This window comes from Loxodonta africana, chromosome 3 (assembly GCF_030014295.1).
Source record: "Loxodonta africana isolate mLoxAfr1 chromosome 3, mLoxAfr1.hap2, whole genome shotgun sequence".
NCBI lineage: Eukaryota > Metazoa > Chordata > Mammalia > Proboscidea > Elephantidae > Loxodonta > Loxodonta africana.
Window position 1 is genome coordinate 8,108,239 of NC_087344.1, and position 13,851 is coordinate 8,122,089.

At 51.0% G+C, this 13,851-nt stretch overlaps 1 protein-coding gene across 1 annotated transcript; it reads right to left on the reverse strand.

Annotated features, from left to right (window-relative positions):
* Positions 1–8,605: 8,605 nt before the first annotated feature.
* LOC100665171 (persephin-like) lies at positions 8,606–12,851 on the reverse strand. Its single transcript, XM_010601059.3, has 2 exons — positions 9,653–12,851; positions 8,606–9,568 (listed from the first exon to the last, which is right to left on the reverse strand). Exons 1-2 carry the CDS (start codon positions 9,810–9,812, stop codon positions 9,249–9,251), a joined length of 480 nt encoding a protein of 159 aa, XP_010599361.2. The 5' UTR covers positions 9,813–12,851; the 3' UTR covers positions 8,606–9,248.
* Between the last annotated feature and the right edge of the window lie 1,000 nt (positions 12,852–13,851).

The following is a 13,851-nucleotide window of genomic DNA, read 5'->3' on the forward strand; positions in this document are numbered from 1 at the left end:
TGATACCAAGGGTTGCCGAGAGGACTCCATCGGGTTCCATCTTGGATACCAGATGCACGTACAATCTAATTAACATGCACCGCCATTCTGAGAAGTACCCACGCCTTGAAAGAAGCCCACTAAATATTCATTACTCTACTGTCTCCACCACGGAACCCATATAAGCCCTAGCTTTGCTTCCCTTTTTGAGTCAATCTTTTGGAGAGGCTCAGGTCCCTGCTGACTCCTTTTGCTTGACTCAAGCAAAATAAAGCTTGCTGAAGATAAAGTTTGTCTTTTGTGTGTATTCTTACTCGGGAAAAGACAAGGACACTTTGTGTCAGATTGGCAATTGGTAATACCAGGAGCAGAGCTCGTCCTTTGGACACAGGTTCCCTGTGCCTGAGAAGCTCCTCAACTAGGGGAAGGTTGAGGACAAAGACCTTCCTCCAGAGCTGACAGAGAAAGCCTTCTCCTGGGGCTGACACCCTGAATTTGGACTTGTAACCCACTAGACTGTGAGAAAATAAATTTCTCTTCGATAAAGCCATCCATTTGTGGTATTCTCTTACAGCAGTACTAGATGACCAACACACACCTAGTTGAAGGTCTTCCTCTTTTCCACTGACCCTGTACTTTAACAAGCATGATGTCCTTCTCCAGGATCTGATACCGCCTAACAACATGTCCAAAGTCTGTAAGGCACAGTCTCACCATTCTTCCTTCTAAGGAGCATTCTGGTTGTACTTCATCCAAGACAGATTTGCTCATTCATTTGGCAGTCCATGGTATATTCAATATTCTTCACCAACACCACAATTCAAAGGCATCAATTCTTCTTCGATCTTCCATTACAAATGGGTAAAACCATTAAAAGTTTTACTTTTTCACAGATTGGCTGAAAACTGCTGAATCACTGTGATTTTACATTTTGAATTGTCTTTCTTAATAATCATTGGTACAGGCTTCAGCAAGGATACTCAGGAGGGCCTTCATTGTTCCAACAAATCTTATTATTCACTAAATGCTAACAGAAAAAGATAAGAGTGGAAAATGTCTGGGTCTTTTGTGTTCTACCTAAGTATTTGTTTATGTGAAAGACTCCCTAAAAGATGTTTTTCAAGACTGTCCTAGCTATTGTTTTTATACCTCAGGGCCCAGTTGCTGCTGTGTCCTTGTGAGTCCTTGTCACTCCAGTTGGGCCACATTCTTTATACTCAAGGACAGGAAACAATGGCTGCAATTTTAACTCCTAAGACACCACTATGTAGTTCTAAGACATTTCATCACCCCAAAAAGAAACCCCAAAACCATTAGTAGTCACTCCTCATATCCCCTTCCATCAGGTCGATTCCAACTCATATCAACCCTATAGCACAGAGTAGAACTCCAGGGAGTGACTGGTGGATTTGACCAACAAATCTTTTGGTTAGTAGCCAAGCTCTTAACCACTGCACCACCAAGGCTCCCCCCCCCCCCCTTCCCTAGGCAACCACTAATCTACTTTCCATCCCTACAGATTCAGCTATTCTGGACATTCCGCTGTGTGTATAGACCACATTGTGTTTATCCATTCATCTGTTGATGGACACTTGGGTTATTTCCACCTTTCAGCTATTGTGATAGTGCTGCAATGAACATGGGTGTACAAGTATCTGTTTGAGTCCCTGCTTTCCATTCTTTTGAGTATATACCTAGGAGTGGAATTGCTGGGTCAGAAGGTAGTTGAATGTTTACATTTTCGAATGGCTAGACTGTTTTCCCCAGCGGCTGCACCATTTTACAATCCCGCCAGCAATGAATGAGGGCTCTAATTTCTCCACATCTTTCCAAATACTTGTTATTTTCTATATTATTATTAGCATTGCCAACCTAGTGGGTGTGAAATGGTATCTCATTGTGGTTTTCATTTGCATTTCCTTAATGATTGTAGAACTGACGCCTTTGAGTTGTGGTGTTGGAGAAGAATATTGAATATACCCTGGACTTTCAAAAGAACGGATAAATCTGTCTTGGAAGAAGTACAGCCCGAATGCTCCTTAGAAGCAGGGATGGTGACTACATCTCACCTACTTTGGACATGGTATCAGGAGGGACCATTCCCTGGAGAATGACATCACCCTTGGTAAAGTCGAGGGTCAATGAAAAAGGGGAAGAATCTCACCGAGATGAATTGACACAGTGGCTGCAACAGTGGGCTCAAGCATAGCAATGATTGTGAGGGTGGCACAGGACCCGGCAGTGTTTTGTTCTGTCATATGTAGGGTCACTATGAGTCAGACCTGACTTGATGGCAACTAACAACAACAACAGTGGTCATAGGAAAGCACAGTGGTTAAGAGCTTGGCTGCTAACCAAAATATCAGCAGTTCAAATCCACCAGCTGCTCCATGGAAACCCTATGGGGCAGCTCTGCTCTGTCCTACAGGGTTGCTATGAGTTGGAATCGACTTGATGGCAGTGGGTTTCTTTTTAAAAAAAAAAATGATGAATGACATTGAGCAACTTTTCATGTGCTTTTGGAGCTTTTAAGTTCACTTTTCAACTTGGAAGAATGTGATTCTAGAGTTGCTGGCGACCACCTTCCACCGCAAGGCAGTCCAGAGCAACAGAGGGAGCCTGGTCCTGGTGACATTTGAAGTTTGATCGAGCCACGCCTACAGCGTGACCCTTAACTTTAAAAGTACATATACTGATTGGCCTTTTATTGTTTCAGCCATTTGGAACCGAATGCTCTGTTCTTTGCCACCAAAACCCTCTCTGATGGAGACTGAGACTTTCCAAGGTCACACAGCTAGTTAGAAGCACAGACTAAACAAGTACCCAGGCCTCTTGCCTGCCAGCTGTGTCTATGGCCCAAGAGGAAGCTGTGAGGAGGGGTCACCAAGACCAAGCCACAGATGCTGGGGACAAACTCTGGCCACGTGTTTAGAGACAGGTAGAGTGCCTGGTTGCCAGTTCAAATCCGCCCAGAGGTGTCTCAGAAGTAAGACCAGACAATATGCTTCTGAAAGGTAACAGCCTTGAAAACCCTATGGGGCAAGTTCTCTGCACACTTGAGGTCACCGTGAGTCGGAATTGACTCAATGGCAGCTGGAATTGACTCAACACCAACTAATAACAGCAACATCAGAGTCCCTGGGTGATGCAAATGCTTAAAAGACTCTGCTGCTAACCGAAGGGTTGGAGGTTCAAGTCTACCCAGGGGCACCTTAGAAGAAAGGCCTGGCGATCTAGTTCTCAAAACTCAGCCATTGAAAACCCTGTGGAGCACAGCTCTACTCTGACACACATGGGGTCACCACGAGTTGGAGTTGACTCGACAGCAACCGGTTTTAGTAATTTTTTTAGGTTGTGAACCCAATACTCCCCAGCATGTTTTCTCCTTTTTCAAAATGGGTGACTGAGAGCTTGACATAACTAACACCATAACGAACCTGTAAGTTTTTCTCCTTCCTCTTTCTGCCTGCCTCCTCCTTCACATAGCCCTGTTAAAGCTTTGTTTTGACTTAATGTTAATGAGTGTTCTTTGTTTTAATCTGAGGCGAATAACTTTGCTTTGTTCTGTCAGATCACCTGTGACTCACAACCACCGCCCCCCCCACAGGAAAATCAGAGCCCAGGTAGTGATATGTATCTCTTTAACCTGATAAAGAGTCTTTTGTGACTATCTTGTAATGAATATCTCCTTTGGCCAGGCCATCTGTGGACTACAAAGACACTTGCAACCCTTGTAAGATTCCATATAAGCTCTAATGTAAAACTGCTCTTTGGGACTCCACAGAGACAGCCCGTGTTGCTGCTTGGTCCCCAGTGATGTATGCATCTCCTTAATAAACTTCCTCACTCTTCCTGACTTGGAGTATGTTTCATTGGCTCTACTGCTCCAGGGCTCGTACCCTAACTGGGTAACAAGGTGATCCCACACAATGGCCACATAAGACAGCAAAAAGGAGGATGGAGCATGGGCCTCAGGAGGCAGGTGCTCCTCCATCTCATCCCTGGAAGTTTTTGAACTTTAGGGAATCTCATGGAAGCACAGCTACTCTCTCCTCCAAAACCAAGGCACAGGACATTTTGCAGGCAATTTCACAAAACTCCCTCCCTCCCTCGCCCCTCCTGCCACCACTACAGTCCATCCTGGGTGGCCGCAGGTGAAGAACCTCTGATTTCTAGAACAAGAAGGTCAGAAGAACTCAGAAGCAGGGAACCCTGAGTTTAGGCCCAATTCTCCTGCTGACTCACTATGGCAGAAGGAGGTTAGGGGAAGGGCAGACCTGGGTTGAAGTCCAGGCTGTGTGTCCTTGGGCAAGTTGCTTGTCCTTTCTGAGCCACATCTATACAGTGAACACATCCATACATTTTTTTAAAATATTTTATCTATCCTCCATCCATTAATTTATCCATCCATCCATCCATCCATTGAACTCTTCATTGAACCACTTATCCTTTAATTTACTCATTAACGTATTATTGAAGAATACCTTGACTGTGTGGGAGGGGGGTTAGATTCAACAATGTATGGCATGGGCGTACAGCACATGATTGCCATTCAGTGAATATGAGCAGCTCCTCCCCTCTTAGATTCCCCATCTCTCAAGCAGATGGGCTTGCTTCTACTCCTTTTGCAGGGATGCTCTCCAGGGCCCTGGCTAACATGCCCAGACACCCATCTTTGGCAGACAATGTCAAGGGGTTCATGGACACTGAAACCTACCCAGAGCCCTCAGATTAAGAGCCTTTTACTATGTGCTTCTCCTTATCTACTAAGTCCCAGCAATGACCTGCAAGTTCATTCACGGGGCAGGGGAAGGGTGAGGGAGGTTCACATCTGCGGTTCCCTCTGCCCAGATACTCCTGCCTTACCACCTTTGCATGCCTGGTTTCCTTTTGTAATTGAGGACTCAGCTCAAAAGTCCACTTCTCCCTCACCATCCATTTGAGAGAGCTGCTTTCCCACCCCATCATTCTCTAGAATATCACCGTGCATTATCTTTTTTGTAGCACTCATCACTGCCTGGAAGTATCTCAGTCATGTTTCTTTGTTTAAGGTCTATCTCCTTCAAGAGAGCAGGGACTTTGAATGTCTTTGTTGCCTTGTATCACCAGAGGCTAGTGTCCGCCATATATATATATATATATATATATATAGTATGAACTCAATATATATTTGTTGAAGAGATGACTGAATGACAGAAAAATAGATGAACAGAAGGATGATTGAATAATCTGGCTCAAATCTGAATACTAAAGAGATAAACAGATGGCTAAATATAGGCAGAATGGATGGATGGATAAATGGATGGACGGATGGATGGATGTTGCAATGGAGGGTTCAGTAGATGGATGGATACATTAATGAATGGATGGCTGGATGAAAAAATGGTGGATAATAGATGAAAGGATGGACAGATGAATGGATGGATAAATTAAGAGATGAGTAAATTAAAGGATGATGGTTCAATAAATGGACGGTTCAATGAAGAGTTCAATATATGAATAAATGGATGGATAAATTAATGGTAGATTAATAGATGGATGGATAGATAGATGAATTAATAGATGGATACACTAAACAAAGAATGGATGGATGGATTGATTAACGGATGGATGGAGGGAGGGAGGAAGGGAGAGATGGATGGATTGATGGATACATTAATGGATGGATAAACTAAAGGATGAACAGATGGATGGGTGGATGGATGGTTTACCAGGCTCCACACTAAGCACTTTACGTACATCATCTCGTTTTACCCACACAGAAACCTCATGAGGGAAGAAATATCATTTCCATTTTGTAGACAAGGTGCTTAAGCTTCAGAGGTAGGGAAAATCACTTCTCCAAGATTATACAACTGGAAAATGGTGGCACAGGGATTTAAGCTTTGGACCGCCCAGCTCCAAGTCCTGTGCTCTTAACCACCATGGAAGCCCTCTCCTTCCTCTGAAACCCCCTCTCCTGATTCCTTGCCCTCCCACAGGACCTACAGCCCCCCTTCGGGGACTGCTTCTCCTCAGCTCTCAACCAGTGATGGGGACCTCTTACGAGTCCATGGGTGTGTGTGTGTATGTGTGTGTGCGTGAGCACACAGGAGGGTTTGGAAGGTCTCTGAACGCAAGTGTGGGTGTAGAACGCCGTGAATTGAAGACATGCCCATTCTCTGACATGCTCCTCAAATATCAGGGACCTTGCCATGGTCAAAGATAGGTCCAAGGAGTGTAGTGTGGCCACCAATATTTATAAGGTGCCCAGGAACGAAGCATAGCCTGGGATCATTCCCTGCAAGTGCCAGGTCCTTGTGGCCAGGTCTTGTGACATAGGCCGTGGGGAAAAAGTAGACATAGGGCAAGAAATCAAAAGAGGACAGGTCACATCATGGAGCCGAGATATGACAGCCAGTCCCTCACGCAGGATTTCAGCTGACTCAACATCTCCCCCAGAGATGTCTGTGTCACAAGAGATGTCTCACCCTAGTTCAGAAACAAGTGTTTACATGGTCTTTTTCTGCACCTGCTGACTTGTGGACAGCTAACTTGCTTACCAGGAACCCCTGGGTAGTGCAAATGGTTAAGCATTGGACTACCAACCAAAAGACTGGAGGTTCAAACCCATCCAGAGGCACCTCGGAAGTAATGCCTGGTGATCTACTTCTGATCCCGGCCCCACCTCCACAATGTTGGACTTTTATCCTCCAATCAGAGGCTTGAGGCATCCTTGCCTTTGGATCAGAAAGGTGAGGATTGTGTCAAAAGAGGCGGGGCTAGGGTCTTCCACTGCCAACAACTTCAAGTCACTTGCCAATAGAAATTCTCCAAAAGGCCTGTTCTGCAGATGGACTTGGGGCGCAGCTAATAGGCTAAGATTTTTTTTGTGTGTGTGTGGTGGCTCCACCACTCTGTCAGTTTGTTTGTTGTATTGTGGTAGCTTCTGTGTGGCTTAGATGCTGAAGCTATGCCACTGGCATTTCAAATACAAGCAGGGTCACTCAAGGTGGACAGGTTTCAGTGGACCTTCCAGCTGAGGACAGACTAAAAGAAGGACCAAAGGCATTTAAACGTGTGGATCATAACAAATTATGGATAATGTTGTGAAGAATGGGAATTCCAGAATACTTAAATGTGCTCATGAGGAGCCTGTACATAGACCAAGAGGCGGTTGTTGAAACAGAACAAGGGGATACTGGGTGGTTTAAAATTAGAAAAGGTGTGCATCAGCATTGTATCCTTTCACCGTATTACTCAACCTCTACGCTGAGCAAATAATCCCAGAAACTGGCCTGAAGGCAGAACAGGGCTTCAGAATTGGAGGAAGAGTCATTAACAAATTGCATTATGCTGATGATACAACCTTGCTTGCTGGAAGTTGAGGACGAATTGAAACACTAATGAAGATCAAAGACTACAGCCTTCGGTATAGATTACACCCCAACATAAAAGAAACATTGGGGCGGGGTCAATTACCTAATGGTTTGGGACGGGGGCGGCCTACGGCTGGGGGTGGGGCTTAAACGTTAGAAATGGGGCAGGGCCGCTAAGGTTGGGGCGAAGACTAGGGGCGGGGCCTAGAACTTTGGAGACATGGTAGGGTGGGGGCAGGGCCACAACTGGGGGCAGGATCTGGGAGGGGTGCTTCGTCCACCAGACCTGGGTTTGTGGAGCTGGGACTGAGCCACAGCAGGGTGGGGTGGGCTGGAACGTTGGGAGCGGAGCACGGCTGGGGGCGGAACCTGGAACATCGGGGCGGCTGGGTCACAGAGGGAACGGGGCCTGGAACAGGGGTGCGTTGTGACCGGACGGTCTGTGGAGCTGGGCGGACCCAGAACGTTGGGGGCGGGGCCATGAGGGAGCGGGACTCCCCTCCACCCCAGCGGACTGGGCCTGGAATGTTGGACTGTGGTGGGCTTGGGGCCTGGGCCTGAGCCCGCAGGGGCCGAAGGTGTAGTAAAGCCAGGTTAGGAGCGGGAACTAGAGTGAGGAGTTAAGGGAAGGTCAGTGATTGGATACTTGAATATTGAGGCGGGGTCTGGAACTAAACTGGGGCCTGAGGATGGGTCCAAAGGACTGGGGTCCGGCCTAGGTGGGGCCTGGGGCGGGGGTGAGGGAGGGGCTTGAGGTCTGGGGAGGGGGCCTAGATAGGATCATGCAGGATATCCCCATGTCCGGTCCGGGGAGAAGCAGCCCCTGTACTGCAGTCTGCCCCTCCGTGCCTCAGTTTACCTGTTTCCCCCGGGAGCCTCCAGGCTTGACTTGAGCTCTCTGCCAGGCCATCCACGGCTTCCGAGAGACCGAGAAGCCGTGCTGGTCGGAGGCGAGCCGGGCCATCCTGCAGCGCTTGCGGGAGGCCGCCTTTGACCCGGGGCAGGCCCATCTCCCCCGGGTGCACGTGCTAGACCTGGAACCGCGGGGCTACATCAAACCGCACGTGGACAGCGTCAAGGTGGGCAGTGGCGGAGCCTGGGAGCTTCCCGTGGATGTGTGTGTATGTGTGTGTTGTGGGCCGGCGGCAGTTCTGCGGAGCCACCATCGCCGGCCTGTCCTTGCTGTCCCCCAGCGTCATGCGGCTGGTGCACACTCAGGAGCCCGCAGACTGGCTGGAACTCTTGCTAGAGCCAGGCTCCCTCTACATCCTTAGGTACTGCGAGCCCGAGGGTCCCCAGCCCCCCACGGGCCGCCTGCCTGACGCCCACATTGAGTGCTGGCAGCAGCCACCACCATTACCCCTTTTCCTCAGACCCAGCAGGCGCCACAAGCTGCCAGTGGGCCTGGGACCCAGGACTGCTGGTCAGGGGCTTCCCCCACTCCGAGTTACAGCCTCGGGTTTCTCTTGCAGGGGCTCCGCCCGGTATGACTTCTCCCACGAAATCCTTCAGGATGAAGACTCCTTTTTTGGGGAGCGCCGGATTCCCCGGGCCCGACGCATCTCAGAGATCTGCGGCTCAGCCCCTGAGGATATGGGGCCAGGAGAGCCTGGACAGCCCCCCACAGCCAGCTGACCCTTCCTCCCACCTGTCAAAGACACTGTGCTAATAAAGTTGGAGAAGCGACCACCACGCCTCCGTTTGCTGGGGCTGGAGTTTGCAGGGGAATCCCGGGTCCCGCCTGCCCATTGGGAGTCGAGGTGGCAAGTCTCACGTCGGCTGAACACAGGGTCCCAGGCCAAGAGACCACTTCCTTTATTGTACCGACTGCTGGCCACCCAGCCCACCTCCCCTCCTCCGCACCCGAGACTCCAATAAGTGAGCGGGGCTCCTGGCACCAGCTGGGTTCTCTCAGTCGCAGCCGCAGGCGGCCGCCGAGAGCTGGACCAGCCGCTGCCAGCGGTGGCTGTCGTCGAGGAAGGCCACATCGGTGTAGCGGGTGGGCCGGCAGCAAGGCCCACTGTGGGCGCGACCCTGGCCCCGCAGCCAGGCCAGCGTCAGGCCGTGCTGGGTGCGGGCGCCGTGGGGGCAGCTGCCGGCGCAGTAGCGGAAGACCACCCTCTCCTCCGAGGCGTAGCCCAGGCCCAGCTCGGCCACCGGCAGGGTCAGGCTCCACAGCCGGCACGGGCTGGCCGTGGCTCGGCGCAGGCGGGCGAGGGGGTGGCCGGTGCCTGGGGGGAGATAGGGCAGCTGACAGCAGGCAGGGTCTGGGCAGGCAGCAGCTGGGGATCAGATGGGGAACTCGGGGTCCTTACCCAGCCACGGCCTCTGGGTCCCTCCGGTCCCTGCTACATGCTCAGTCCAGAACTCACCAGACTCCGCCACCGGGGACCCCAGAGCAGCGGGGCCCCAGCTGAGGCCCAGTAGCAGCCACAGGAGCAGGAGACAGTGGAACAGGCCTCCTCCTGGGGCCATGGTGACAGGCAGGTCCTGAGGGCAGGGAGTCCCTGCCCTCAATTTATGCCTCTGGCTGGGCTTGGGGGGGGTCACTCTTCCCTGCCAGGCCCCTCATCCTGGGATGCAGGCAGCAGCTCCTGCCCCACCCACCTGCGCTCCTAAGAGTTAAGGGCTCACACCCCCCCAGTCCAGACATTCCACAGGCTCACTTCCGATATCCCCTAAGCCCCCTGATTTATGAGGGTGCTGTGGCAGCCAGGGCCCAGCCTAGGACAGGCAGCCAGCACCCCCAGCCCTGCCACCTGATGTGAGGAGGGAGAGTTGGGGGCATCATAGGATGCCTGGTAGGGTCCCTCCCCACCAATCAGGTGCTGAGGCCCAGCAGCCCCGCCTTCTGTGCCAGGTAGAACAGCTATATGTGTGCTGGGGCGGGGGGCCTGACAGGTGGGGAGCGGGTGACTCCCCACCATAGTTCCCCACTGGAGGATTAGACATCATGCCTGTCTCCAGGCCAGTGGAACCAGCGTCAAAACAGGAAAAGGGAGAGGCCCCAGGACCGCCAAGGACCAGGACAGTAAATTCACCCTGCGGGGATCCTGTCTCTAAAAGGGACCTTGGGACCTCAGCCCCATCCCCATCCTGGGACCAAAGAGCATCAGACCAGGAGGGAGACCAGGAACCGCTGGGTCTCAGCAACAAGTGGACAATGGAGGTGGCGGCAAGTCCCAGTGACAGAGGCAGGCTCTGGTGGCTTCCATGCCTCTCTCTGCGTAACTCTGGGAGTACACCTCCATCCCCTTATCCCTCCCACACACCATTCAGTGAGGACTCCCCGTTGCCATGGAGTAGATCCTGACTCATGGTGACCCTAAAGGACAGAGGAAAGCTGCCCCATAGAGTTTTCCAGGCGTTAATCTTTATGGGAGCAGGTTACCAGGTCTTTCACCCACAGAACCGCTGGTGAGTTCAAACCACCAGCCTTACAGTTAGCAGCAGAGCTTAACCACTGGACCACCATGGCTCCTTCGATGAGGATAGAAAGATCCATTTAGCACCGTACCTGGCATTAAGGAGTGTCCAAGAGCTTTTGAGGCAAAGGAAATCCAAATTGCTTCTCTATGTCTGGAGAACTGATTGATGTCATACGTGAAACTTAAATGAGACTCCCCAGCCCTACAAGACTGGCAAATATCAAATGTCTAACACACCGCTAGGAGTCCCTAGGTGGTGTAAATGGTTAAGTGCTTGACTACTAGCCGAAAGATTGGTGAGTTTGAACAACTCACCCAGAGAAGCTATCATGGATTGAACTATGTCCCCCCAAAAATGTGTGTATCAGTTGGGCTGGGCCATGATTCCCAGTATTGTGTGATTTTTCTACCTGTTGTAAAGCCTGCCTCTATGATGTTAATGAAGATGGGTGGCAGTTGTGTTAGTGAGGCCAGACTCAGCCTATAGGATTGGATTGTGTCTTGAGGCAATCTCCTGATATAAAAGAAAGAAGCGAGTGAGCAGAGACGGGGACCTCATACCACCAAGAAACCAGTGCTGGGAGCAGAGTGTATCCTTTGGACCCAGGGTCCCAGCGTGAAGAAACTCCTAGTCTGCAGGAACACTGAGGAGAAGGCCAACAGAGAGAATGTCTTCCCCTGGAGCTGATGCCCCGAATTTGGACTTTTAGCCTACATTACTGTGAGGAAATAAACTTTCTTTGTTAAAGCCATCCACTTGTGGTATTTCTGTTGTAGCAGCACTAGATGACTAAGACCAAGGTGCCTTGGAAGAAAGGCCTGGCAACCTGCTTCCGAAAGGTCACGGCCATGACAACCCTATGGGGCAGTTCTACTCTGCACACATGGGGTTGCCATGAGTTGGACTCAACTAGATGACAACAACAATCCAGAACAACCCACTGCGAGAGGGGGGCACAGACCTGCCCGTGCTGCTGGTAGGGTACGACTGCTGAGAGGCTCTCTGGATGCCAGTTGAGCAATTGCTACTGGAACCGTAAATGGCATGCCTTTGACCCGGGGGGAACTCATCCGACATAGGGCAGCAAAGAAGCCAGCCCGGCACATTCACTGTTGCTTGGATTAGCCAAAGCCTGGAGACGACCTAATGCCACCCCCAGGGACTGGTTAAATCACTGTGCTGTGGTTGCTGTGCACAGAGCTCATTCAGGCTCCTTGCAGATGAGAAAAGGGAGACTCTGAGGCGAGGCCATGTGCTCAAGGCGAGGCCATGTACGCAAATCACCCAGAAATATGAAGCGGAGCCAGGATTTGAACCTAGTCCCTGGAACGCAAAGCCCCTGCTCCCAACCACTACACTGTACCGTTCGGTTTCTGAATGTAGTAGCAGGAGACCCTGTGCATGTGCCTCAGAAGAAAGGCCTGGTGATCTTCTGAAAACTCAGCCATCAAAAGCCCTATGGAGCACAGTTCTACGCTGACACACATGGGGTCGTCATGAGTCAGAGTTGACTTGATGGCAGTGGGTTTGCCTTTGGTTATGCGGCTGGGAGGGCAGGGCTGAAACCGCCAGGGCAGTGGGTGACAGCATCTTTCCTGCTGCCCTAAAAAGGCCGGGCGGAAGGACGGGGAGGGAGGTTGGACCAACCTGGGACATTCCTAGGAATTAGCCCGACATCTCAAGCATTCCCGGCTGGCAACCAGGGGACAGCAGAACAGGGTGGGGACAACATTTCCACCCAAGGTTTCCAGCCCAGATGATGCACGGGCCCAGCATCCTGCCCCCAGCCGGAAAACTCGGAACAGGGGTTCAAATACAACACCTTCAGTCACACTCTGCTTCCAGCAACATGAAAACTAACCAGTTGCCATCAAGTCAACCCCCAACTCATGACCCCATGTGTGTCAGAGAAGCTGTGCTCCATAGGGTTTTCAGTGGCTGAGTTTTCAGAAGCAGGTCACCAGGCCTTTCTTCCAAGGTGCGTGTGGATGGACTCAAACCCTCAACCTTTGTTTAGCAGCCGAGCACGTTAACTGTTTGCACCGCTCAGGGACTCCCCAGCGACATGAATGTCCATGAACTGGAAACCCGCCCCCCCCACCCAACACCTAGCAATGCTGGATAAAACACAATGTCTAACCAAGCCTGTAGGAAAATGTGGAAACTCCTGCAACGTCGCTGGAAAAAGGAAAAGTTTTCAGATTGCTAACATCGGCAGTGAAGGGGTCTGGATTTTCATGGGCACACAGGGACAGAGCCCCGAGCTGAGAACACGGTCTTGGGCTGGTGGTCCCGGGGCTCCCTGGGGAAGCAAAGGCAAAAGCATCCCAGAAGGGTGTGCTCGGGACTCCTACAGATAAAGAGCCCCCTCAATGGGCAGGGCTCACCTCCCCAAATGATAAAACACAGGAGAATCTCACAAAGGGGAGTCAGAAGACACAACAGGACACCTACAGACTTGAGCTCACAGACGTGTCTGAAAAAGACTAATGAGGATGCTTAAAATAAAAACTTACATGATCAACAACATAAGTAGGAGGTGAGACTCTATCAAAACAGACCAGGTGATCTGAGAAAAACAACTCGGAGCAACAGAAACTAGATACTGTAACGGGCTACACGGAGGGTGAGGGGTCGGGGGGACTGGTGATGAGGAAGAGAGCTGAAGAAATTCCCCAGAATGCAGCACTGGGGGAGAAGGTCACGGTGATTAGGGTTGAGCAGTAAGAGGGAGTGTGAGGGACTAACAGGTGGTACAGGTTTAAGTGCTCAGCTGTTAGGGGAAAGGTCGGCAGTTCAAACCCATCAGCAGCTCCACAGAAGAAAGACCTGGTGACCTGGTCCCATAGAGATTAAACCAAACCCAACTCACTGCCGTCAGGTCGATGTGGACTCACAGTGACCCTGCGGGAGTGGCTGGGGGGTTTGAACCGTTGACCTTCTAGTTAGCAGCCACAGCTCTTACATACGGTGCCACCAGGGCTCCTCGGAGGCCTGCAGGGGAGGTCTACTGTGTCACATGGGCTTGCTGAGTCACAATCAACTTGACGGGACCCAACAACAACAACAGGCACTAAGGGTTCCA